The sequence below is a fragment of the Podarcis melisellensis genome, assembly GCF_964234715.1.
Source record: "Podarcis melisellensis genome assembly, chromosome: 9".
Lineage (NCBI taxonomy): Eukaryota > Metazoa > Chordata > Lepidosauria > Squamata > Lacertidae > Podarcis > Podarcis melisellensis.
The window spans coordinates 16,391,958-16,419,492 of record NC_138541.1 but is presented as its reverse complement, the minus strand read 5'-3'; the positions used below and the strand labels follow the sequence as shown (position 1 = coordinate 16,419,492).

General features: G+C 39.6%; 1 protein-coding gene across 6 annotated transcripts in view; it reads right to left on the bottom strand.

Annotated features, from left to right (window-relative positions):
- The window catches only part of CCSER1 (coiled-coil serine rich protein 1), a 741,428-nt gene that overhangs the window by 521,801 nt on the left and 192,092 nt on the right, over positions 1–27,535 (bottom strand). For all 6 annotated transcript variants that reach the window (XM_081924900.1, XM_081924899.1, XM_081924901.1 and 3 more), the window contains one exon: positions 17,076–17,196. In XM_081924900.1, coding sequence (XP_081781026.1) covers positions 17,076–17,196 — 121 coding nt within the window. The remainder of the gene's footprint in view (positions 1–17,075; positions 17,197–27,535) is intronic.

Genomic DNA, 27,535 nt, shown 5'->3' with positions numbered 1-27,535 from the left:
TCTCTCCTGTAGCCTTTGCTGTTTTCCTAACAGCTATTTAAAGTTTTTTTTATGGTTTTCTGTAAGTCGTACATTTATGCCTTTCAGGCATAACGCTGATTAATTCTTTTTCTATAGGAATCAATAAATATATTCTAGAGATCAAACTAAGCACACCATTGCTGGCTCATCAGACAATATTGCTATGTTCTCTTCACACACACACATCCCGCCTCACAACACCAGAATCCAATATAAACAGCTAGATAGGCTGATATTAAAGTACCGTATATACTCAAGTATAAGCCAACTTTTTCGGCACATTTTTTATGCTGGGAAAAAAACCCTTGGCTTATACTCGAGTGAGGGTCCTTTTAGGCTGCTCCTTCCTCCTCCGCCGCATGTGCCGCCACCACCAGGTTTGTGGTGTGGTGAACCGGCTTATACTCGAGTCAATAAGTTTTCCCAGTTTTTTGTGCTAAAATTAGGTGCTTCAGCTTATATTTGGTTTGGCTTATACTTCAGTGTGATGGTTATAGGGGTTGCTCGTGCGTAAGTTGCCGCCACTCCTGGCTAGGTTGCCTGATTAAACCTTTTCTGTCTGGACAGCCCTTCACTTCGTGGGTGTTTCAGTCGCTAGCAGAATCCGTCAGTGGGCGTCTCTTGAACCTCTTCCAGCAAAGAAGTTCTTTGATGCCAAGTCTCCGCCTACTCTCCCTGCGCGGAGGTCTTCTGCGCAGGGTGGGTCTGGGCAGCGGAGGACCCGTACTCTCCCCGCTGGTCTCCGGCGAGGAGTCCTGGAGCCCCCTCGCTGATTCCCCCTTCTGCCCCCCTTTATCCCTGGTGTTACGCTGATTTCCTTCCCCAGCTGATGAGCTGCCTCTCTCCCTGCTGGGCCCTTCTCCGGCATCGCTTGGGAGCCTTGCCTCCGCCTCTAGCTCCGATGGCAGTTCCCTGACATTCAGTATATACAGTAAATGAAAACTTTGTTTGTACTTCTAAAATAGCATTATGCTGTGCTAAGTTTAAGGTTCTATTATGAAGCAAATGTGGTTTTCTTTTATGATTGCTGGGTACAAATGTATTAATTCTACCATTACTTAAGACCACAATATTAAAGAATTCAGCCCTGATAGATAAAATAGCTTAGAGCCGGTATATTATTATCAATTCCAACGGTTTGGGATATATCCTACTAACCTCCCCTCCCTTCCTCACCCCCCCCCCATCAAAACATATAAAGAACTAATGCTGTTCAGACTGTGCTGGCTGGCACCGATGTGAGTTGTAGGCTAAGACATCTGGAAGGTACCTAGTTAGGGAAAACTCGCTTATGCTTTTATTATCTTCCTTTCGGAATGTTCCCCACTTGTGTATTTTATGTTTTAAGTTCTGCAGTTTAGGTCCAACAATGAAAACGTCCATGAAAGGACATTACAATGGATGCATTGTGCAATAATAATAACGATGATGATAAGAACAACAATAATATTTTTGTATGACTTATTCATGTACGATTAGATATTGCAACTTTATATAAAGAAGCATAATTACAGCAATCTTTTAGTGGCTGGAGAATAACTGGTACATAATTATTATTTTTAACAGACCCCCTAGGTATGTCTGTGAATAGGGGACATGCTTGTAAAATTTACAGTAAAACCTGAAAGCTTTCATTCTGCATAAAACAGCTAGTGGTGTAATTTCAAAGGAGATAAAGCTGAAGTAAATAATGAATAAAATACACTAGTTAGTTACCGGATTATTATTATTATTATTACACAGTCAACAGAACAGAACATATGCTGGAAGGGCATCTAGATTTATCATTCTTTTATGATGACTGTCATAATCACTTTTGTTTATTTAATTTTTCCAGTTGTCGTTAATATCCATCTGCCTCAAGAGACAATGGAGTGCGCCTCTAGGAGCAAAGCCAAACCGCTGGAGAATCACAGTGCACACTGTGGCTGCAGAGACCAGGAACTTGTAACTGCAGCCTCTCATATTGTTTTATTTGCCTCAGCAGCACCAAAGTGACTTCTTTGGGGTGCAAGCCTGGGCAGTGTGTGTGGAGGTCCTGGGCTGCCCATAGCATTGTCTGTGACTAAATATTTAAGGCATAACCACAGCACAAGAAAGCAGTATCACGTTAAGGCTAAAATCAAAAGCTCAGTGGGCTGGGCTGTGCAGCGGTGGGGTTTCATGAAGTGGCAGGGCTACTACAACATCCACTGTGTTGCCATTCATGCCCACCGAGGCAGAAGGCAAGGGAGAAGCAAACTGCTGTTCCAATCTGAATCTGGCACAGTTACCAGCCCTTCACTGAGGGCACTTCCAGCCATCTGCACATTCACTGAACAGAACACAGAGTCCTGAGGCGACCCTGGCCTCACTCCACAGACCTGAGACAAAAGGGGTTTTGGCCACTGGTCCCATCACCTCCTGGCAAATAGAAGAGGAAGTAGGTTTTTTTGTTTTTTTTTTGTTTTTTTTTGTTTTTTGCTTTCTTGGGTTCCATGATCACTGCAGATAGTGACAGCAGTCACGAAATTAAAAGACGCCTGCTTCTTGGGAGAAAAGCAATGACAAACCTAGACAGCATCTTAAAAAGCAGAGACTTCACCTTGCCGACAAAGGTCCATATAGCTATGGTTTTCCCAGTAGTGATGTATGGAAGTGAGCGCTGGCTGGACCATAAAGAAGGCTGATCGCAGAAGAATTGATCCTTTTGAATTATGGTGCTGGAGGAGACTCTTGAGAGTCCCATGGACTGCAAGAAGAGCAAACCTATCAATTCTTAAGGAAATCAGGCCTGAGTGTGCACTGGAAGATCCTGAAGCTGAGGCTCCAATACTTTGGCCACCTCATGAGAAGAGAAGACTCCCTGGAAAAGACCCTGATGCTGGGAAAGATGGAGGGCACAAGGAGAAGGGGACGACAAAGGACGAGATGGTTGGAGAGTGTTCTCGAAGCTACCAGCATGAGTTTGACCAAACTGGGGGAGGCAGTGGAAGACAGGAGTGCCTGGTATGCTCTGGTCCATGGGGTCACGAAGAGTCGGACATGACTAAACGACTAAACAACAACAAATATATTTCCCAAAAGTGGCATGCAGCTCCTGTTCCATATTGTCCTCCTGCTTTCCATCAACTGCCTCTTGAGCTTCCTTGGCCTCAGCACCACAGCATTCTGGAGCAATGCTCCACTGCTGCATAGTGGGAAGCTCACCACCATCGAGAACCCCAACAGAGGGAACCTGACCAATAAGCACCTGGAATTCAAAGCCAGCCTTTTCCTCAATGAACAGCATCTTATCCCCATTCACTCTTTACGAGATGGCTCACCTCCCACACTGAAAACTATTCCTCGGAAACTGAATGCTAACACATCCTACACCTACATTTCCACCACAATTACAGCTGTGAAACTGTCTAACAATACTTTTATAGGTGCTGTACACATGTAAGGAGACAAAGGGGAATTGGCATTTTTGCTGTATAACATTGTTCATTTGTCTCCTACAAGCCTGCTACAAGAACAGTAGCTATGAATTCTAAAGAAGGAAATATAGGAACATGGATACAAACAGTCTGCAGTGTCACATATGTAGCACTGAGCCCAAATTTATTATTATTACTAACCATTTATTAAACCTATTAAGCATCTTATATATAAAAATATAAACAGCAATACATTATACCATAGGAACAAAGAAAGGAAATTAACACTAACACTTTTTCATACAACACACACACACAAAATGGGCTCCTTCCCTTGTAAGAACCAAAGGAAACTTTGGCAGCAAACTAGCAATAAAACAGTATCAGTTTTGTCCATCAAAAGCCTGGGGGAAAGTAAGTCTTTACTTGGCCAATGTCAAATAAAGCAGACCTCAGCGGAGAGAACATTTCACAGATGGGGAGCCACAACTAAGAAGGCCCTCTTCCTTGCTATCACCCACAAAGCCTCCTTCAGATGAGGCACTTAGAGAAGGATTCTGTTTAATATATAAGAATCCAGCATTTGAGGAAGCATCAAAAGCAGGGCTAAGCACAAAACCCCACAGTTCCTTTATCTCCATGCTGCCCTTTTGCAAACTGTGACAAGGACTATGGTTTTAAGTACAGTAAGCTGCAATTACCAAAAGAAGATGGAAGAGGAGGAAGAAGATGGACTTGTCCAGATTCTGCTTCAGCTAACACAGTACAGTTACTCAGTATGCTGCAACAGCTATCTTTGGAAATTAGACACCATGCAATTTGATTCAGCATCTTTTCTGCTACAAATTCCATTTCACTTCCTTAACTGGAATTATACTCTTGTGCTCCTTTATGTAAGTGACATTTTAAGGTATTTCTATTGTGCAAGTCATCCCTAAGCACATAAGATGCCAAATGGAGGACTGTTGATTACTTGTCATAATGGAACGAAACAAAGGAGAAAATAGTGTATAATGATAGGACTATCATCCAGAAAACTCATCAAGGGAATTCTCCCCCCTCGTCCCCCAATAAAATGCTGTCCTGCCATGTTCTGTTCAGCTTTACAAAGACAAATGCAGGCAAAATTGAAGCATACGTTTGCTGACTGAATCTCAAGAGATATTGTAGAAAATAATTGTTATTCTCGTCCTTCGCTTACTGTCATGGGCACAGAACATTTAGATAAATTTAATTATAGATTCTTGTTATAACAACAATGGCAGCAACATTGTTACCAGGGATACTTTTTAATGCAAGCCCAAAGGCAAAAACAAAACTCTGATTTATGCAGCCGAATTCTTCACAGGAAAAAAAATATCAACTGAAATTGTACAAATTACAAAATGTAACATTACATTACTTGATTTGATCTAATAGATCTATATCACATTTGTCATTCTCTCCAACAGCTAACTAACATAAGCACTTTTCAGATGTTACTTTTACAGTTACGTAAACATGGAGGAAGGGAACAGGGACACATTTATGTCTCTCCTTCCCACCAAAGAGCTCAAGGCAGTATACGGGGTTCCTTCCCCTCCATTTTATCCTCAAATCAACCAGGCTGAGAGAGAGAGTCATAGGCCAAAGTTACCTAGTGAGCCTCATGACCAAGTAGGAATTTGAACCTATATCTTCTTGGCCCAAGTCCAACACCCTTAACCACTTCACCACACTGTAATGTGGTGTGTTTTATTTTCTTTATTGAACTCTAGTGCCTGGCACTATTTGGATATTACTCTATGTAAGTTGAAACACAACAAATTGTTGCTGTGCATCCCCAGTCACTAAGAGGAGTGTTCCAGGCAGCTAGCCTTGTAGTGATTTTAGGAGCTCACATTAAGAATGCTCCCCACAAAGGCAAGCAGCCCTTAATCTCAGCCCTTACAGCTATAAAGTACAGCTAAGAAACATTTCTGGAGCATGAGAAGAGTGTGTGTGTGTGTGTGTGTGTGTGTGTGTGTGTGTGTGTGATGTCCCTTCTCCCCATCCTCCTGAAATCTTCTCTTATAGCAAGGGGACAGGATGCTCCCAGCCTTGCAGAATGCATTCTGCTGACCCTAATCCTTACACATGGAATACACTACTTGCTATAAACTGTTAGGAGCTGACCATTACAATTTACCAAAATTTCTATTCCAAGTCAAGGAAGATGGACTTCCAGCAACATCTCTAGTGTTACGTTGCTGGAATATCTTCAAATAGCTCTTATTCAGCTACATAGACTGGAGACAAAGTTCAGAATTCCCACGTGGAAAATCTGTGTGCATAACTCAGTACTTTCTGTTGTTGTTACTAATCAAAAACTTTTAAGGTGTATTAATTTTAGCCCTACATTTTTTTAAGTGTCAGGATGATATGCTTAATGGCAAAAAATACAAATGAACTCCCTATAAAATGCAAATTAACTCTCCTCTTTACTGAGTGCAGGATAATTATCTTTCAAACATAATGAAATTTTAATCAAAGAGATGCTGTGCCACAAAAATAAATGGTTTGTATTTAAAGGCAGTGCCTCTGCAATAGTTTTTGACTGGAATCAATGTCCATGCTTCTGTCTCCATTCAACTTGCCCATGAAAAACTGGTTTTCAATTTGGACTTCAATGAGCAGTATAAATGTTGAAACCCCAACAATAGCTCTATTATCTTAGATTTCCACAGTGCTGTAGCTAAATGACTTCTGAAGTACTATTGCTCTTGCCTGGACAGTGCAACCAACAATCTACTTTGGTTTCATTCCAATTTACTTAATTAAATATAGATAGATCATATTCTGCCTTCAGACATGCCTGAGCAACCTCAATTGATTTCAGCTCCCATTGATCAACTATTTTGTTTAAAAGTGAAATGATCAGTGGCTTAATCCAACGTGAAGAGGTAAATGCTGCTTCTGAAAGAGTTGTGAGCACTTGAACCAAACACTTTGTGACTTTTGCTTTCTTTATGTTTTAAATACAAAAGTGGAAAAGAATATAGTAGTGTTCAGGCAAGATGGTAAAATGGGGATGGGGGAAAGCGCAAAAGCCCTGACCAAAGTGTCCCTGGTGACATTGTCTTCTCTTCAGACCTTTGTGCATTTTGATGGTATCTGCATGAAATCATAATGCAAAATGGGTTCCTCCAACCTATCCTTTTGTGGCTTCGATCCAGCATCAATCAAGCTTCACCAGGTATTCAAGCCACAGTATTTTAATATATTAATGAATACTTTTCTATTGACAGTTACGTTTGCTTTGACCCACTTGTACCAGGTACCCACAAGTACAAGGCAATATCCATGGATATCTTCCAGCAAGCAGAAGCTGTATGAGGACTGAGGTCTGATGAGTGTCGGCCTCAAGTCCATCTTTCCCAAACTCTGCCCCTTTATCTAAAGATTGTGACTCTTAAAGGGCCAGCCCACTGGACTCCTGACAAACACTTCTTTGCCTTTCTGTGGCATCCCCACCCAGCAGGTGTTGTAGCCCAGAAGCTGTTTAGTCATACTGGCCACATGACCCGGAAAGCTGTCTGTGGACAAAGGCCAGCTCCCTCAGCCTGAAGCAAGATGAGCACTGCGCCCCATAGTCACCTTTGACTGGACTTAACCATCCAGTGGTCCTTTACCTTTTTAGCTTAGAAATTAGTGCACAGATATAGAGGTAAACAAGTGGACCACATGTGGCAAAGAGGCTGAGCTAGAAATCAGGAGTCCCTGGTTCAAATCCTACCTCACTCGCTAAATGGCCTTATGCAAGATACTATTTTTATAGTCTTGGGTCCTCCACCTGCCATACAGAAATACACCTACTATTAACATAATATGTTTAACAGGATTGATTTAAGGAAGCAAAAAGTAACTAGATGCCAAACACTTTAAGTACCTTAAAAGAAACACCTACATCCTACTATTAAATTGCGTAGTGTTACAGGCATGGAAGTGATTGGTTTAACGGTAGTTAATGACAGCAGAGCATGTTGCTTTTCATTTATGAAAGTGAAAGGAAGACGCTAGGAGTACATTTTCATTGTCACTGTCTCTTACTGGATAATATGCACATAAAGCAAAACTATTTCCATTTAGTACTTTTGGGCATTTCATTTTTGAAGAGGCTGTCAAAATATAAGTAAAACCCTTGCTTGCTGTCACTAATTAGGGGATTTGCAGTACAATAGTGTGCCAATCCAGTCCTCGCTTATGTACAGTGTTAAAATGGACCCTTCGTCCATTTGCTGTGGCACCTGGCAATAGGCTACATTATCGGAAGAGAATATTTTAAACCACAGTGAAGCAAGATGGAGTGTCAAGATTGTAATGTTGGCATTTTATAATGGTGCAGCCATTTCTGCACCATATACAGTACCCAATTCCTTAAAAAACAGTATGTAGTATTAGTAAAAAGGCCAAACCTTAAGCTGTATTAACGGATAACAACACATGGCTGTTAAATAAATGACACAGTGCAATATGTTCATCAGAGGGTGTATACACCTATTTTAAGATCCGCTGATGATTGTTATTATATCCTCATATGCGAAATCACAGAATTCGAAGAGCATGCTTTATTTTTCCCATGACTGTAAATTATAGGAAAACTATTTTTTTTCCCACTGTGCGAATATATGAATGTTCACAGCAGACTTTTACAGAATACTTGATATGAAAAGTCCAAACAATTAACCAGTAATGTGAAACAAAAGAATCTTGGCCAATTTGCAGCAATTGGAATCACTTAAAAGAGAAACTTTCTGAAAGGATGATTAGTTGAGATTAGTCCTAATATTACAATGCTGATTATTATTTGTTATTTTCAAGGGATCAAAAGCTGAACTAACACAGCAGAATTTGATTAGCTAGAATATCTCCATGGAATGTAAACCATTTGGCATAACATATTATCTTAATAACAGATGCTGACCTTTTGTGTCCTTTGCTAATTGTTTCTTATTTGAATGGTATCTCATATCATTTGCATAGTCTTTTAAACGTTCAGTAACAAAAATATATTTTCTAAACATCTTTAAACTCAGCATCTTGTTACTTTCACAGACAATTTGGAAATATGGTGTGCGACCAGAAGTCAGCAGAGAACGTGTATGGTCTGGGAGAACAAAGAAGCTGAGCTAGTCAGCACCATAAAAACAAAAGAAGAGCCCTCTTGGTTCAGACCTTGAGGCCATCTCTCCCAAAATTCAATTTCCAACAGCCAGGCAGACAGATGTACCTCATGCCCTGCTTTTGGGTTCCCCATAAGTATAGCTGATTAGTCAGTGTGGGAAACAGGACACTGATGAACTAGGCCTTTGGTCTGAACTAACAGAGTTCTTCTAATGTTCACCTGCTTCTGGAAAGCCCACAAGCCATCATCCCAGTAGTTATCTCCCCAAAGCTGGAATTCAGAGCTGCACTGCCTCTGGATTTCATTTAAGAACTTAACAATTTCAATGTTGGATCCGACCAACGGACTGTTGAGTAACCCACCATCTGGCTTCCCATTGTGGTTCCCATACTATTGTTCAGAGGCATGTTGCCCCTGATCCTGGCAGTGGCATAATATCAGGAGCCATTGATTCCTTTAATCTTCATGATTTTTTTTCTGATTTTAAGCGATCTAGGCAGATGACTATCACTAGCATAAGTTTAACTATGTGTTACATAAAGAATGTCCTTTTTGTCCTTCCTGAATCTCTCCCCATCCAGCTTTGCCACCCACCCTCCATTACTCTCCCCATTTCCCCCAAATTATCTATTTATTTTTATTTCATAAAATTCATACACCACTTTTTTTTGTAAAAAGCAAACCTCAAAGTGGTTTACAGAAAAAGTAAAAATTGAACTGGCACAGCATTAGGGAGAGAAAACATGAGTATTCAGTAAACATAAACATGGTGCACAGAAGATGATGGACACAGGCTGCAAGAAAGAAACCACCGGAGAATGCACAATTACCAGGACCAGTTCCATCTTTTAGGAGGCCCTTGGGCAAGTTGACCTTGTTGGGCCCATCACTGACAAGGTCCATGCCTTTACTGGGGTTGTTGCCCAGTGACTTGTCCTCTCTCTATGGTCACCATACGCATATTATTACCCAGAGTGAAACAGGGCTGCTGCTCCTTCTTCTTCCATCCATCATGGTCACTTGCTTAGAAAAAATAAGTGAACAGACCACGCCAGCAAGTAAGAAGAGCAGAATCGGGAGCTCCAAAATCAGTAGGCCCCTTGCTAGGTTTGGGGCCTTTGCAAGCTGTAAAGGATGTTGATCCCAGTACTGGCCCTGTAAGTGGTCATCATAAAGTTCAGTGTAAACCATGTCAAGAAAGATGGACTGTTATGGGGCAAGACTCTTGGAATACTGTGAATACACCCTCTCCCTGGGGCTGTGGATCAGTAGTTACATGTGGCATTCATCAAAGCCAAATCGTAAGATCCTGATACCTGGACCAAGTGATCTCAGTTCCTGTTGTAAGGCTATTCAGCTTTAAGCATGGATTTAAAGAGCTCACAGAGGACAGAATTGCTCATCCACTTCAATGTTCTACATAACTGGGGAAATTGGAAAAACACTTAAATGGTGCAATCATCTATTAGGAATTTGACTCCACACTGTCATTTTGTAAGCTTCATTTTTATCTCTGGAAAATATCTCCAGCGGTTATATTCAATTTCTATATAATGCCTGTTATCTTACTTTCACTTCCAGGTGTTATCTTTCCTTTTTTTTAATACCACCAGCAGTATATTGCAGAAACAGTGATTATTGCAATGCCTTTGTGAAGGTTTCCACAATGAAAAAGAAATTTAGACTTTCCAAAAATGTTCTCATTTTTAAAATGATGCCTGACAAGCAAATCACAAATTAACTTCTATAAACAATACTCTTCCCATAATGGTATGGTAAAAATAAAAATACTGTTTCTATAGGCCACATGTCAGTTTTTCACATGTACCCACTACACGGTTGGAGCTGCTTCCTTCTGGTGCAATCAAAAGTGGTGGCTGTAAGCCTCTGAGCACTGGAAACATGGGGCCAGTTATCAACCAGCTGAGAAGGAGGTATGGTTATCAGCAGCAGCATCACATTTAATTTGTATACTGTCTTTCTACTTTATAATACCCAAGGTGTTTTACAAGCTGAAGAAACAAAGAATGTACACCTTATAACAATCTAATCCAATACAAAAATGTGATAATAAAATATAACTTTAAAATAAGCATCATATCAAACAAAGTAATATTCAACAATCCAATAGAATAGTGTAGAATAATATTAAATAGCAGCATATAAAAATTGAACAGAAATTCACTCTTAACAATTATAATAAATAATTTCTAAACTATAATCAATAAAACAAAGTCCCATCCAACTGGCCCTGCTCACAGGAAGCCGCTGGTCATTGTGACAGACTCCTTTGGGAGGAAAAGGAAGCTGGATATAGATCAAGTGAAGATTTACTACTACTACTACTACTACTACTATTATTATTATTATTATTATTATTATTATTATTATTATTATTAAACTTATATCTCCTGCCCTTCGTCCCAAAGGAGCTAAGGTGGTAAACACACAAGCGATAGTAAAACCTCCTAAAAACAATTCCAATACAGATGCAGACTGGGAAAGATCTCTAGTTTAAAAGGTTTGCTGAAGGGGGGAGGTCTTCAGTAGGCACAAAAATGTCAACAGAGATAGTAACTGCCTAATATTTAAGGGGAGGAATTGCAAAGGATAGGTGCCATAACACTAAAGACCCAATTCCTATCTGGGGGGAGCAGACCTTTTGATGAGTTGGTATCTGCAGAAGACCCTCTTCTGCACTGTGCAGTGTGATTGGTCAGGTATACAAGGGGAGAGATGATATTTTAGGTATCCAAGTCCCAAGTCGTACTGGGCTTTATATACCAGAACTAACACATTGAACTTTGTCCAGTCAAGAACTGGAAGTGATCTCATTGCTTTTAATGAAAATTATTGTTTTTTATTCGATTTTGTTCTATTATATAGGAAATCAGATTGGTGAGAAGTGGTATAGAAATCTTTTCATTTACAAATAAATAAAATGTAAAACTACAAGCAGCTCCAGTGCTGCTGTGGCTGCCTGGGGAACTTACATGCCTCCTTACTTGGGTCCAGTTGAACTCAATGGGGCTTACTTCTATTTAGACATGCACAAGTTTGTATTGTTAATCCACTACACATCCGTTTCATAAAAGAGCTGTCTTAGTTTTCTTTGTGCGCACGTGCACATATTGCATTTATTTCAATTTTATGATGTTTTATTACTCGCAAACAGCATCTTGTAATAATGTGCTTGATTAATCCTCATAGCTGAGTTGCAAATCTGCTTCTGCAACCTAATTTGTAATTATTGAGAGGGAACTTTAATTCAAATGCTGCAACGTTCCAAATTACTAAATTAATTTTGTCTACTTTCACAGATAGCATTAATGCTTAAGTGTTTCTGCTCTTTCCTGTAGTCCATTAAATTTCTCCAGGTATTCCTACGTGGTTTACAAAGGGTGGGCTCAGTGACAATTTGTATTGAACACCATTTTTTAGTTGGCTTCTCAAAGGCTTTACATTTTGCGGGGAAATCATTAGGTCTTTGTGTTGAGATTCCCTTGTTCTCTTAAGAAATTTAGCAATAAATTTATGAATAATTATGAGCATATGATCAAAAGCATTAATACCAATAACTGTGAATTCCAAAACAAACAAACAAATATACAGAGCAATCCTTTACTTATCTACTTAAAGTAAGCCCTGCTGAGTTCAATTGGACTTAATTCTAGGCAGGTGTGCATAAGGACTGTAGCCTTATGGTGCAAAGTTTGAAACATAAATATAGCAAAAGTGTTACATATCCATACTTTTGTGTGTTATTCATTAATCACTGGAACTGATACACTAACTATTGAGACTTCCCTCCTAAATTGTAATAATGTAGTCTTAATTGCAAGATTAGGTACTTTATTATTAAATGAATATTGTGTTCTATACCTATGTTGTAATACATACAAAAATAAAAAATCTTCCAGCAATTCACTTTTTTCTCTTAGCAAGACAGACAAGCATTAGAAACTTATACACAGACTTCCACTAGATTGACTCAGAAGGAACTCATGAAAAAAACAGAAATAGTTTGGTCTATTTTTCCAAATGAATTTGCCAGGCCCCTGTCAAACCTTCAATCCAAGTGCACTAGAGGATAAATAAGAGAGACACCTTCCTCACAGTCTTACTTCACTGTTGGACTAGATAATCATCATGCATCCCAGTCAGGTGAGTTCTGCTTAAAGGGAATTGGGTAGATTGGCTGGATGAAAAGAGTGGGTGGGCCAGTGGGCATAACCTAGGTATTCTGTATTTTGAAAGAGAGGCAGAGGGGAAATGTTATTAAATCAACTTGATGACAAATTGTCAAAATATCCATAAATGCCAAGTCCACTGGTCAATTTTCCAGAAAATGTGATATGGAGTCGTAACCATAGCATTCCACATCTTTCTTCTGTAAGGCATCTTTTTTTAATCCGAGCTGGAAAATAATTCAGGAGCCCTGTAATGTTCACCTCTTCTATGAGGTCAGCTTTATGAGCCCTCAAAACTCATACCAGGACCTCAGCCAAACCAGCTTTATGAGCATCCTTAGTAAGTAGAGTCTGTCACTCAGCAAATCAAAATATACAATTAATGGTTCTTGTTTTCATCAAAGGATTGCCTTTGCCAAAAAAGAACAAAACTGCATGTATTCTCTTAACCCAAATTCTGTGTTTAATAATAAATCATGCACATTCATATGCAGGTTAATTTCCAAGGAGATTAGGCTTTAGTGACCATTGGCCCAGAGCCTTAGAAACATCACTTAATCTCAGTATACTTTCCAAAAACTTTCCAGGCTTGCTCATTTGCTTACAAGTTTTTACCTGCATTAATTAAGCCTAGTAATTCATTTTATCAAAAATGAAAGCATAGCTTTCCAAGGTGCCATATACTGTGTCGGATATGCACGCTTGTGGTCACACACAACTCTGAACACTAACAGGGGAAATGAAATTTATTTTGTCCACAAAATTCCTCAGTGTGGTCTCCCATTGCATTTTGTCAAAAACCGTTGTGTAAAAAGATCCGCGTAAAATTGGCTTAGCATTACCAAGACTTGCTGTTCACCATGCCAAGGGGTAGGGGTCAAGTGCATGCTGGAAATTAATACAGGACTCTCAGGATGTGGCAGGTAAAATTGCAATCAGCTGTGCATCTGGCACTGGGCAATCACACACACAAAACCCAGAAGGCTGTGAAAATGCTCTTAGGTATAGAGCTAGATTAGATGTAGCCAAGTCAATACCATACAGAAGGAAATGTGCTACCTGAGTAAATCAGTGGACTATTTCTGTTGTGCCATCAAGGTAACCTTGGCTTCCCAGATAGCTGTGTTTGAACAGCAATTTAGCATTATTCTGGTTGGCAATATGTTTTATGAGAGTGTTAACAGCTGCCACACAGCATAATAAAAAGCATCACCAGTTCATTACAATAACAAATCTGATAAGGTGCTCTCCTGTTCAGTAAAGCAGCTCTTTCGATGTATCTGCCCAGATAATTCACAAGCAGCTTAATTATCTACTTCCTTCCATCTCACCTTGCAACCCGGGACCTATCAATCACACACTTGAAGACATAATACAACCAATTTAGATTACAAACAGAAACAGCATGCACCATATCCCCTGGAGAATGGGGACAAAGTTTTCGAGGAGGAGCGAAGCTCTCAAGTTTTCTATTTAAAAAATGGCAGCTCTGTATCAAGCCCCACCCTCTCCCCAACTTGCCCTATGTCCTGACATCATTATGTTTTGTGATTCCTCACCAGTGACAACCAAAATGACAAAAACTTCATTGCCATAATAATAATAATAATAATAGCAGGATGATAAGCTGAATTGGATATAACTCCATTTTGATGGCTCCATGGTTTTGCAATGTACAACATTAGGGCCCTCTACATGATCCTCCCAAACTGGGCATCTGAAGAACTGAAGGGGCTTTATTCAACTAGTTAAGTCATGTTATTTGCACCAATTAAGAGAAACAAAATCTAAAGTCTCTAGAATTGCTCTTCAGCCTCATCACCAGTTTTATGGTGAATATTATATGCCATTTAATTCCTCCTAGGATATTTAATTTTGCCAGTCTTTTTAAACCTCTGCACCATGTACCATTGCATCATATATGCTTGGTCACTGTTATTTGCAGTACTGCAAATGAAAGTTACTGTAACTTACCAAAAGAAGTGCTGTGGTGCCACGGGAGTGCCAAGACATAAAGTTTCAAATTAAAAAAGAGCTTTCCTGATTAATGTCCAGGAATCCAGCCTCTTACCCCTAATTGTTACCTCATCCTTTCATATGTGAACACTGGAAAGTTTTCAATTACTGTATTTCCTTTAATACTATAGGCTGTTCTATCCTGAGTCTAAAGAAAATGCCCAGCTCCATTACAAATCTGCTTGGGCAAATGAATACATTTTAAATTGGCACCAAATAGCAAGCAAAGTAGGTGTCGGTTGTATCTGGGATAGAAGGGCATTCCAAAAGCAAGACGCTACCAAAGAGAAGGCCCTTTCCTGCATCCTGATTGGATTTTGCTTTGATTCTGACTTGATTTTAGGATGTAGGATGTATTTTAATTGATTGCTTGATTTTATGGTGATTTGTCATATATTTGATGTTAGCTGCTCTGAGCCCAGTTTTGGCCGGGGAGGTCAAGGTATAAATAAAAATTATTATTATTATTACTTATTATCCCCATGCACTGCCCCTCTCTCAGAGATATTGAGAGGGGCAGGCTGGTACAGGAAAAAGAAGCAGCATAACAGCAACAGCTCACTCAAAATAAACATGGAAATGGCGGAGACAAAAATAGATTGTGTGAATCAGTTCTCAGTGGAGTTGCACTCTGTTACACTGACATTTTATTATTGTGGTTTGTCAACGCTGCTAGCATCAAGCAACAAAGCATAGGCTCACTGAAATCCTCAGCATTCAAGAGACCTTTATTACGTATTTCCAGATTCCTTAGATTGTTCCTTGCAAGGCAGCATGAGCTTTCATCTGGCAGCCTGTGATCAGCCACACTTAGAAGTGCTTTATTTGCCAGAACACAAACTAGCTTCCTTTTTTGGTGTTCTCAGCTAGGACACATCCCTTCCATTATGTAGCCATCTCAACATGTCTCTGGGCTTTTGTGTGTGTGTTTTTATGAATATGTTTGGCGCTTCCTACCAAGCTAAAATAAAGTTCACAAGAAGTTTTAGCATCCGCATTCCTTCAACAGAGGCTTGCTGAACTGTCACCATAGCAACACCAAGGAGACTTGGAATGTTTGCCCCAAATGTCAGTGCACTTTTTAAAATTGTTTTATTTCTATGAATTCAAACAACAAATCAACTCTGAACAAATGTCATACAGCAGGGTAGTATGTGTGGGAAAAAAATATAATCTAGGCTTGAAGTGTTCAAAGTCTCTAGCTTATTAGCTTTCCGCTTCATCTTCCTCTGAACTCACCTGTAAATGCTGTTGGAGAAATATAATACAAATTTGCACTGGGGGAAGTAAGTGCTATGGGAGATCAGGGAGACAAGTATGACTTGTTCTGCATTGCCAAAGTACTTGATCCTACACAAAACATGATATTCATGGTTCTCACATCATTCACTGGGCTTTTGTCTTCCAGTGGTTAATAGTGCTTCTTCCCAGATTATCCACCCAGTAGTTCAATCTGTTGCATGAATACAAGATCAGGTGACTACACATTTCGACTAGGGGCTACACATTTTGACTATTACGCCAGTCCAAAGGGAGCTCTAACTGGCCAAGAGCCAAATTCCTATCTCCATGGATGTACTGGTAGAATCCAACCTGACTGTATTTATTTAGAAAAGGGATCTTGTGGGTTATAGGTAGGTGTTCATTGAAACTGTCAGTTCAGTGTGCTTTTGTAGTGTGTGTGTGTGTGTGTGTGTGTGTGTGTGTGCGCGCGCAGGGAATAATATTTTATTATCTTTATTAATTTATGCCCTACTTTTGCTATCACAGCTCACAACTAAATATACCATAGGCATATAAAACTATTTCTTCTGCAGAAAATTTCGACAACATTGCACCCATAAAACAACTTTATAGCAATGTCTGAAGGAAAATTCTTTAGCTTGCCAGGGGGAAGCAAATGCCACAGTTTATATGCTCTGCCAAATCTTGGTGTGGAGGCTGTTTCAAAGCTGGACCAACAGCTGTGGAAAGCAACCCCCTTCTTTGTTGAAACATCCCTTCAAGAAATCAGGGTGTTTATTGCCATCTTCTGTCAAGCTTCTCCTGGCACATAGTATTATAAACCGGAAAAGGCAAGCATCCGGAGATTAAGGTGGCTGCATAAGACACTCTGTTATTGTGCAACAGCACCAAATCAACTTTAATTGTGCAACCTAAATTTTCTGGTATATGTAGCAACAGTCAGAAGCGCTTGTTAAGTCAGTTATCTGAGAAGTAAGTGGAGGAAGATGCAGCATGTGAATCCTGATAGGCAGAACTTATTCTAAGCAAACCAGAAGTATATTGTAACGTCTCACTCACTGTTTGGTCACTTCAGTCATTTTTGGCTGTTCCTTCTTCTTTCCTTCAGCAGTTGGTTCAATGGGAGTAAGCAGCACAGCAGCACACGAGACTATAGACTGGTGTGAATCTTCCCGGCAAACTGCAAAATAACAGTAATTTGGTTACCACCAATGTATTTCTGGCTTTTCCTTCCCGACATTATTTTAAATATGGGCTTCTCCACTAACTGTCTGAAGCGGTATAGTCCAGCAACAGGTTCACTGCACAAGTCTGCTGGTTGCATGCTTCAGTTCTGAATTAATGAGAGAATGGGAAGTTTAGGCAGTCCTGACATATGTAGTTTCTTAGTGCCTGATGTCCCCATTAAAGCCTCAGCTACGCTAGAATGCTACATTTCAGACCTCAGATGCCATTTCAGCATGCAAGATACCAAAAATCATGGAAGACATTGGGTTTTAAAAGGCTGTTATACTTGCAGTTATAAGGAGCTTGTGTATTCATACATCTTGTGTGTGAAAGTATATATAAGACACTAAAGCAGGAGTGGCTAACATGTGGTTCTGCAGATGTTGTTGGACTACAACTCCCATCATCCCCAGTCACTGGCTATGTTGACTTGCTCTGCTGGGAGCTGTATGGCAACAACAGGGTCAAAGGCTCTCCAGCTCAGCACTAATGCCATGCTTAATTTTGTTTTCATTTATGAAGTATATAGCCTTCTTTTCAGTCTTTTCCAGTAAGGCCCAAACTATGAAAGCATCTTGGATAATCAACTGTGAGCAAGGAAAACCTATCATGAAGCACAAACATGAAAATTTCCCCTAAGGTGAACTTGAGATTGAAAGGGTTAGCATTATTAGCACCATTTCTTTCTTTCTTTCTTTTAAAGACATCTGGGAATCATAACTACCTGACAGCTGTTAGATGTATCTGAAAGTAGATGGGAGATTCCACACAGTTCCCAGTGGTCAGGTACGTAGCATAATAAAAACCAATGCAACCTACACTAATTAGCAACCCTGCTGAGATAACTGCATCATTGCTTACTTATCATGTACTTAACTATAGCTTTTGCCCACTGAGTCACCTCCCTGGGACAAAGATGGTATAAGAGCAACATTCACAGTGATCTGGTATTTGTTAAACATGATCTCCCTGCAAACATACAGGAAACCTTGACCTTTATGTTCTAGCTATCACTGTTCTCCAGCACCAGGATCAATTGCAAATAGCAACTCAGCCAACGTTTCTTCATTCTGAAGTTTAACCAAAATTCATGGTTCCACAGTTTATGTACCAAATACTGACACCACTAATACACCAATATTACACTGGTGGGTAAAGGCCATAACTCAGCAGGAGAGCATCTGCCTTGCATATAGATGTTGGTATTCAGCAGTAGTTCTACTCAAGGACAGAACAACAAGCAGAGAGTTGAATACAGCCCAGAAAGTTCCAAGCTCAATCCCTGGAATTTCTAAGTAGGGTTGGGAAGCCTCTGCCAGTCAGTGTAGTTCTCAACTGCATATACAGCCTCCACTGTTACAAAAAGCTCCCTGCTGCAGATGTTTACCCTCACAACCGTGAGGTGCAGGTGTGTCTTGAATTAGGACATGGAAGACCAGGTTTTAAAAACCCACTCAGCCATTAAGCTCACTTGGTGATCTTAGGCCAGTCACTGACTCCCAGCCTAATCTACTTCTTGGGGTGTTGAAAATAAAAACTGCTTCCTCATTAGAGGAAAGGTGAGATGTGAATGTAATAAATAACAACAAGCAGAGATGAAAGAGTTGCATGGAAGAGTCATATAAAAATTCAAGATTAAAATCAGCTAAAACTATTTTCAATCAGAATGGATAGCTGGATAGAGTCAAAGGTCAGGGTAATGTGGTGTGCTATCAGCAAAAGGTAAAAGCTATATAATAAAAGTGTCAGACAGACCTCTGTGAAAAGGAGGATAGTTTACAGGCTGTCAAAAAGAATGTCCTCTATTGGTTTGTTGCTTTATTGTTTAAAACAATATTGCTTTTTATTGTATTATAGCACAGAATGGGATCGTATGATAAAGGCTAGGGAATAGGACTAGGGCTCCCTCTTTAGGAGCCACCTGCCTCACCTCATTTAGTGAGGTCACCCTCACCATGCAGTTTTGTATGCCAGCCTTAGTCCACATATGAAGGAGGGTCTTGTCTGGTGTACATCTGCCTGGGTTCTTAGGTCATCCTCTGAGGCTCTCTCCCAGGCACCCATGCCAAATGAAAGAATTTATCCAGACCAGTAAGACGCTGCAATTTATTGAGTTCCTACATTTATGTGCTGTCTTGCAGCCAAAGCACTCAAAGCAGTTCCTAGTTTAAAATCACAGTTTACAATCTAAAATACATTATTTGAAAGGGAAAAGGGAAAGCAAATATGTCAAATGACAGCCGCCCCAGCTGAAGTGATGGAGGGAGCCTTGCTGACCCATCTCCCCCTCAGAGGCAGACAGGGGAATGGATGCTGACGGAGGCAGCATTTGGGATGGTAAGGGGAAATGGCCCTTGAGGAGGACCTTTGGTTTTCCAATTACTGGGTACCAAAGCACTTTAATTAAAAACATTGATATTTCAGCGTTGTTATTTGTGTGTGTGTGTGTGTGTGTGTGTGTGTGTGTGTGTGAGAGAGAGAGAGAGAGAGAGAGAGAGAGAGAGAGAGAGAGAGAGAGAGATATTATTATTTTTCTTCTGCTTTAAGCAGGTGGAGGCCAGACCCTATGTGGGCTGAGCATTGCAAGGTAAAAATTTAATACATACAAACATACTGTACATAGTGCCCTTAACAGGCCCATATTTTATCTTACATTTCAACATTATAGGAGCAAATGAAACTGATGGTGGTTAGCAGCAGTGGAATTGCTACAGAACTTCTGTTTTTTAAATCATTAGTTACGAGAATGCGATTACAGACGACAATGATCCCCAAAGGGTTAGTTGCTATAAATCTGCAATTAAGCCACAGGCCAGGTTCTTTAAACACTGCAGTCACAATGACAAAATTGTAATTACTGTAATAGGACCATTACTACCAAATGAATTACATCCTATGAAGCTTTATCTGTTTTCCCACCTTCTTTCACAATAGTCACGAAAGAATACAGTTATATCTACTTTGTATTGTCAAGAAAGGATCCCAGTGGAGAAAATGCTGACTTACATCATCCTAATAGTTGGATTTAATGATACCAAAGACAATTGATTTGTGCTGCCGTCATCATGGTGAAATCCATAAAGAAATCAAGCTGCTCAATGCTATACTTGGTATAGAAAATTACTTGCCCCTGAATGTGTAAGTAATGGAATTTTTAATATTCCATCCTATCCTGCTCTGCATGTTTCTATGACCTTTATCCTGGAAAGCTTAAGTATACATGCAAATTATTTACTTTAACATTGAAACTTACGTTTTGCTGACATTTCTGTCACAACTGAGCAATGCAAGCATCCAGAGTAATGTTAAAATTCATAAAGCTACTGTTTTGGTCAGACCCTTTTGAAAACTACAAGGATCAAAAGAATCCAATTACCTCTGGGGATGTTAAGAGGTTCTACTGTACAAAAGAAAACAAACACCCTGTGTATACAGTACAGTTCCCTATAGCTGTGGATGTCTGTTTTTTGTTTGTTTAGTGGGTTTTAGATTTTATTTTTATTCAACTTTTTCCAATATAAAAACAGTAACTTCCTCTTTTACCCCTCCCCCCACCATTTCAACATGATGTGCTAATTGATGAAGGAACTAAATATAGAGGTTAATTTCCTTCATGAGCACCCCATGCAGGAGATAAGCCAAAAGGTGCATGGTCAGCCAAGCCAGTTGCTATGGTACTGGCCTACTGCCAACTATATAAGTGACTGGGGCATGTCAGCTCATCGGTCAGTGAGTCTGTCTGAGTGTCGGAGTCAGTCTTGTGAAGTGAGTCTGTCTGTGCAACATCTTGATTTGCTGGAGCAACAGAAATACTTTATACTTGTATGCATATATCTGCAAAGCCTACAAGCTGTATGTATAGATCAATGTCCAGAACTGTATTACTGAAACCTTATATTCTGCAAAAATATTCTATTTTGGACCTAAAGCTGCCTCGGTGTGGTGACTGGAACTGGGGGCGAATTCCACTGCATGGGTATCTAATCTCAGATTCCCAACACTAATTTGCGAAGGAAATTTGATATGAAGGAAAGAAGTGTGTGCAAGGATGCAGTCGTTTTCTACTTACTGAAATAGTAGTACCTCTCTCTCTCTCTCTCTCTCTCTCTCTCTCTCTCTCTCTCTCACACACACACACACACACACACACACACAGTTCAGTACCTCAACTATACAGTGAGGTGGAGCAATTGCTTCACACCTGGCCACACTGCAGCCATGACGGATAGCACTAGGCGCTGCCTCTGTTCAGTGCAGTTCAGCTCTTTGTCAGCAGGTTTACCAGTGGTAATACACAATTGAACAAGAATTCATTAAAAACATTTCTACGGTGTGAGCCAAAGAACAGGAGAGCACACCCACATTGTGCACATTGAGAGCTCCCATACATTGCACACAACCAACAGAGCTTTTTCCTCTTCAATACTCAGCTTGTACAGAAGAACAACTTAGCATTAAACTATCAAAATGTCACATCATTATGTAATGGAGCTTAGAGCAGATATATCATTAAAGGGTTGGTAGGTCCTGAGTTAATGTGATGCTGGTGCTTCTGGTTTGGCAGCATAGGAAAAAGACAACCCTGATTACGTTTCATCAAGCTATTATTATGCAGGAAGATGTCACAGTTTAATGTTTCCAGCATCGTTTTCTGTGAGATGTTTTGTGGCCTGCTCATTATGAAAGGGGGGGGGCATAATCCCTGTCAGTGAGCTATATGTGTCTGTGGTATATTAAAGCTCTGAGCCCAAATAAGAAGGAATTTTGCCAAATTGCTGTGGACATCATGATTCTGTGGTGCAACGATGTATTTTTACCCTTGGGAAACGTCTCCCCCTGCCCCATTTTGGCCTGTTTCTCAGGACTTTCCTGCAACTGTGCCTAATGGTTGCTAGAAATCATTCTTTTTTATTGAATGACACAGACACATTATTTTTTTATATGTTGTACCACTTTTCAAGCCATCTAAGTCTTTGTGAATACGAAAACGAGCCAAGCCACAAATACATGTGACTTCACATACTTCCCCAGTCTCAAGATTTCCAATGGGCAACCAGAAACATTCTTTGCTTATAATGCACAAGCTGAATTTACTAACAATTTAATTGCCCAGATTAAACTGGACCTCATTGAAACACATTTAGCTGTATTTTGGAGCGCATGATCACACACATTAGTAGAACTTATTTAGGAACGTACTACTAATTAGTTCACTAAACCTCTACTTATAAGAACATGATTTAATCTCTAGTGTGCAATTACCATCTTGGATGATTGGAATTTAGGAACATGTCTAAAACTGATACTTGACATTTGTCCAAGGAACAGCAGTTTAACAGAAAATATTTAAAAGTGATTGCAAAATGTTCCAAATTCTAGAAATGTTACACATCTTATTACACCTGGAGTTGCACTGAATATTTCCCAATTTCTTGGGTGGAAACAGTGCTTTTGGATGGGCAGGCTCGGAAGTGTTTAGTGACAAACCCATTAATCGTGTGAACATTCACTTTCACAAAGTGGCTGGGGCAACCCAGTCAGATGGGCAGGGTATAAGTAAATAGTAGTAGTAATAATAATAATAATAATAATAATTAACTATTATTGTGTACTCTAACTGATCCTAAGCAGCAATCTGCCAGGTTCTATGGAGTTGATTTCTTCTGAAAGAATTTGGGTGCTCATTTATATTAGGCTGGAATATTCAGAAATAAGGGGCAAACCCCTTATGGAGTTGGGTTGGGCTGTGGATAGAAGATAAATTTGTTCAGTTTACATTTTAAATAAAACAGTCCTGATCTGCTTGTCCCAGACTTATATGCAGATAGGAACCCGACCATTAATAGGCTTATGAAGTTCTCTGAATTCTGTGATGCAGTTTTGGTATTTTAATACAGTATGCAGACAAAAGTGTGCATTTAAGAGGAAATGCATGGAAAACCATATGAAATGTGTATTTTAGGGGAAGAATGTGTACACAAGGCGTTCAATCTAATTGCAAATTGTTCATGCATTTATTTATTTTTAAATCCATTACAGGAGAGCTATGATGGAGCACCTGTAGAACTGATACAAAAAAGGAAACAGAATGATCTGGCCCAAGACTGGACAGCCCTTCAAACAGAAGACAACTTCCAACAGAGTACTGTCATTCATAATGTAGGGCAAAGACTATCCAAGTAAAAGCGAAGCTTCCCATTAGATGCATTCTATGCAATGTGTATTGTGGGGTAAACAGACTGAAGTGAAGGAACGTTTGTCCCATAATCTTATTCATATGAAATACAACTTGAAAAAAGAAAAAAGCATCAATAAATAAAGATACACATTCGGTAATGATTTCATTACCAAACTCATATGTGGTTTAAACAAAGGAAATTCATTAAAACATATGGTCCGATCATGCCACAGCCTAATGAGCCATGTTCACAACTGAACCATGGTTTGTTTTAACTATGGTTTGGCATTATGTATGAGAGCACTGCTTCACTGCTGTTTGCTTGACCACCCAATCCCAAATGCTCACCAATCTGAAAAGGCACAAAGAAAGAAAAATGGTGGGATAACAACCTTTGGAGAAACAAGTTGTAGCTTGCTTGCTCCATCTATGAGATGGTGCATAGTTTGTTGAAGAAACCATACTTAAACAATGACTTAGTGCTAATGTGAAAAAGCAGTCAATGTACTCAAAGACAGGCCACTCACGGGCTCATCCTGCCTTGAAAATATCAACATTAAGTACCTGCTTAAGAGAAAATAAATTTCCTTAATTAGGCCCTAAGCCAGAGCTTTCCAAACTGTGTGTCGTGACACATTAGTATGATGGCTGCAGTGTGTAGGTGTGTTGCATGAACACTCCCCGTGCACCTTCCGGGGCTGGAAAGAGGATATCAGGCTTCCTCTAACTCAGCCCTCCAGATGTTTTGAGACTACAATTCCCATCATCCCTTATCACTGGTCCTGCTAGCTAGGGATCATGGGAGTTGTAGGCCAAAAACATCTGGAGGGCCGAGTTTGAGGAAGCCTGGGTTAGTTTAACCTCCGTCTTGCTAGTAAAACTGAATTACTGTGTTACAAAATGATGCATGTCTAAAAAGTGTGTCACCAACATGAAAAGTTGAGGAAGCTCTGCCCTATGTAGAGCTGTGTCCGTGTGTGTGTTTGCGTGTGTGGTGTTTTTCTGTGCCCACATAGCTGAACGTTGCAGTGCAATTACATTTCAGGTGCTGAGCAATACCATTGTGACAATTTTTGCTGTTATTAGATACTCTGTGGTGTATTAGTTCAAATCTGGAAAATCAGAGAAGTTTAAAATAGAAGAGATTTTCAAACCAATCTCCCTGTCTATTGATTTAACTCCCCCTTTGCAATAACTTCTCCTGAGCTTTCTACATCTCATTTTAAACAGTATTATCTACCATCAACTTACATAGTCTTCACCTCCACAGAATTGTAACCTCTGGATGATGTTAACTGGTGCAACGTAGCTTACACCTGACCCAAGTCTCTTATATATATTCTCATCATCTGGGGAATTTTAAGTAGTATTTCAAACCCGAATAATTTATCCTCATGAAAAAGTATGACAGGTCTTTAAAGAAATAAAAGCAGCTTCCTTTCTCAAATTCTTCAACACACATTATTAAGGCATATTTGATGCACAGAGAGACATAAAATGAAGAATATGGCACCTTGTACTTACATGCTGTCATTTCCATGATTCTGTACCAGAAATATTAATGCTGATTTTAACTAATTTCATGCAAAACATTCATCTATTACAACAGTTATGCGAAGGACAAGTGTACACCTTATAATTCTGCTATATTAATTATCCACATAAATCAATAGAGAGAACACACAGTTAATTTTTAATCATTAATTAATTGTTTGGCTACTTTTCTTACTAAAGCTCAAGGCTTAATTAAGCAACAGAGAAATACTTTTTCATGCTTCCTGACAGCCATTGTTATGAAAGTGTGGTCTGATCTAAAAAAAAATGCCCAATTAGGCATACGTTTTGTGCATTTCATATTTTTTTTATACAATCCCTGACACAAGAATGTAGCATATGTTAAAAATAAACACACACACACACACACACACACACACACACCCCTCTCTCACACTGGATCAAACTTGCTATCTACAGCTGGCTCAACAACTGTTCCTGAAGTTTAGTTAACCCTTCACATATCTTCAGACGTCTCGTTTTTCAAACCGCAGCATGCAGCAAAGTCATCCATTTATACCAACTGGTGCATTTTCAAAATGTTTTTCATGCTCCTTAATCAACATTTCCAAAAGCATGTTGCAAACAAAAATAAAACCACAATTATTTTCATGACAAAAACCACGGTCAACAGAGAAATACTAAAACAGCATAGAACAGAAGCATTGCAAACCGCCTTACAGTGAGTTATCCCATTAATCCACCTAGCTGGATATTGTCTACACTGTGGCTGTGGCTTTCCAGAGTTTCAGGAAGGGTTTTTCCCAGCCCTGTCTGGAGATTCTGGGAACTGAAGTACAGTAATCATAGTTAGAACAAACTTCAGTTATCTAATTTTGGATATCACAGGGAACTTTGATTGGTATGGAAACTCACTGACTCCATACCAAGCACACAGAGGGGAAGGGAAAGCATGTGAGGTTGAGACTTCAGCAGACTTGTTCCTGTAACAATAAACCATGATTTAGTGCAAGCCTAGGCAAACTCAGCCCTCCAGATGTTTTGGGACTACAATTCCTATCATCCCTGACCACTGGTCCTGTTAGCTAGGGATGATGGAGTTGTAGTCCCAAAACATCTGGAGGGCCGAGTTTGCCTATGCCTGATTTAGTGTTATGTCTGCATTTTGTCGTTGGTTTGGAAAAGTACTGGGATAGGTTTAGAATATACATGATGGGTACGTATATGAACAATTTGTTAAGGCCTCAGTGTAGGTGATCTGTTAGGTATAAGTTGATAATGGTAAATTCATCCTTTGCAAAGTGGTTTGATTTTTCGTGATAACTTTGTGTCCTGCTACCCTTAGTTAAAGTTGCAAAATTCGTCGCTGGCTATATTTTCTATGAAATCCCGGCAATGCATATTAAGCAACTAAATTACCATAAGCATCTGCATGCTACTTGGCAAAGCATGTATTTGTATATTTGATAGTTGCTGCCTACTTCTACTTACAAATGTTATCTGTGGCTGTTACGCAGGGGGGGCGGGCGGGGATGATGCATATGGTAGGTTGCGATAATTTAGATGCACTTAGCCTGAAGTGTAAGAAGGAAAATCTCATGAGCTGATACCATGAATTATCTCCCCCCCCCATACAATTATACATGCATGTAAAATTACATGCATGTCAAACTTTGCAGCTGCATTAAATGAATCAATTACTCAAGATTACAAGCCATGAAGCTTCTAAAGAACAGAGAATGGATATATTGTAATTTCACAGCAGTTGGAGATTATGGGACTGAGTCCAAAGGAGGACCTATTTTGTGAAAATCTACTTGTGCAGAAAATTCAACCATGTGATCAGTACGGGGCTGTCAAAGTGTGTGATCCCTGATGTAGCCTTCAAAAACAGCTGCCCTCAGTCTTCATGGGTTTCATTTGCCCATACTGCCATCAGAACACAGTCAGATTTGATAAGTTGCACAGTAACATCATCACATTTAGTACATGATTCCTAACTAGCAATCCCAGTCAACAGAGAAATCAAACAGGAAAAAATTGGCTGAAAATCAGCAGCAGAATGAAAAACCATTTGGCCACAAACACTTGCCAACAGAAGGATTAAACTGGGGAGTGGGGAGCATTCCCTCCAAAACTCACAAGTTCAGGCTCAAGGTGAACATTCAGTGCAACCCTAATAATAATAATAAACGAAAACATAACTTTGTTAATTAGAAATCAAGGAGGATATAATCCGACAATTGTATTCATCTTGCCTCCGCCTATCTGAAATAATAAATAAGTTTCATGAAATTGTGCCAGATTATCCATTTGGAAAGCTTGTAAATTGTCTTTTACTTCAAAGCTGAACCAGATGCCTCCCATTTGAATGCAAATTAATATCTGCAATTAAAAGGTGTTCACCAGCAGACAGCATTAAAAATGTGACAGGAGATAATCCTTTCAGAATACCACTAGAACACCAATAAATATGTATGAGAAAATCATGATAAGGTCACTACAAGGGTTTGATAATAGTCATCTTCCTCTTGAGGGACTGGACAGAGAGGAGGACTCTTGGTCTTTTAACATTTAGCTCATTATCTGACAAGCACTA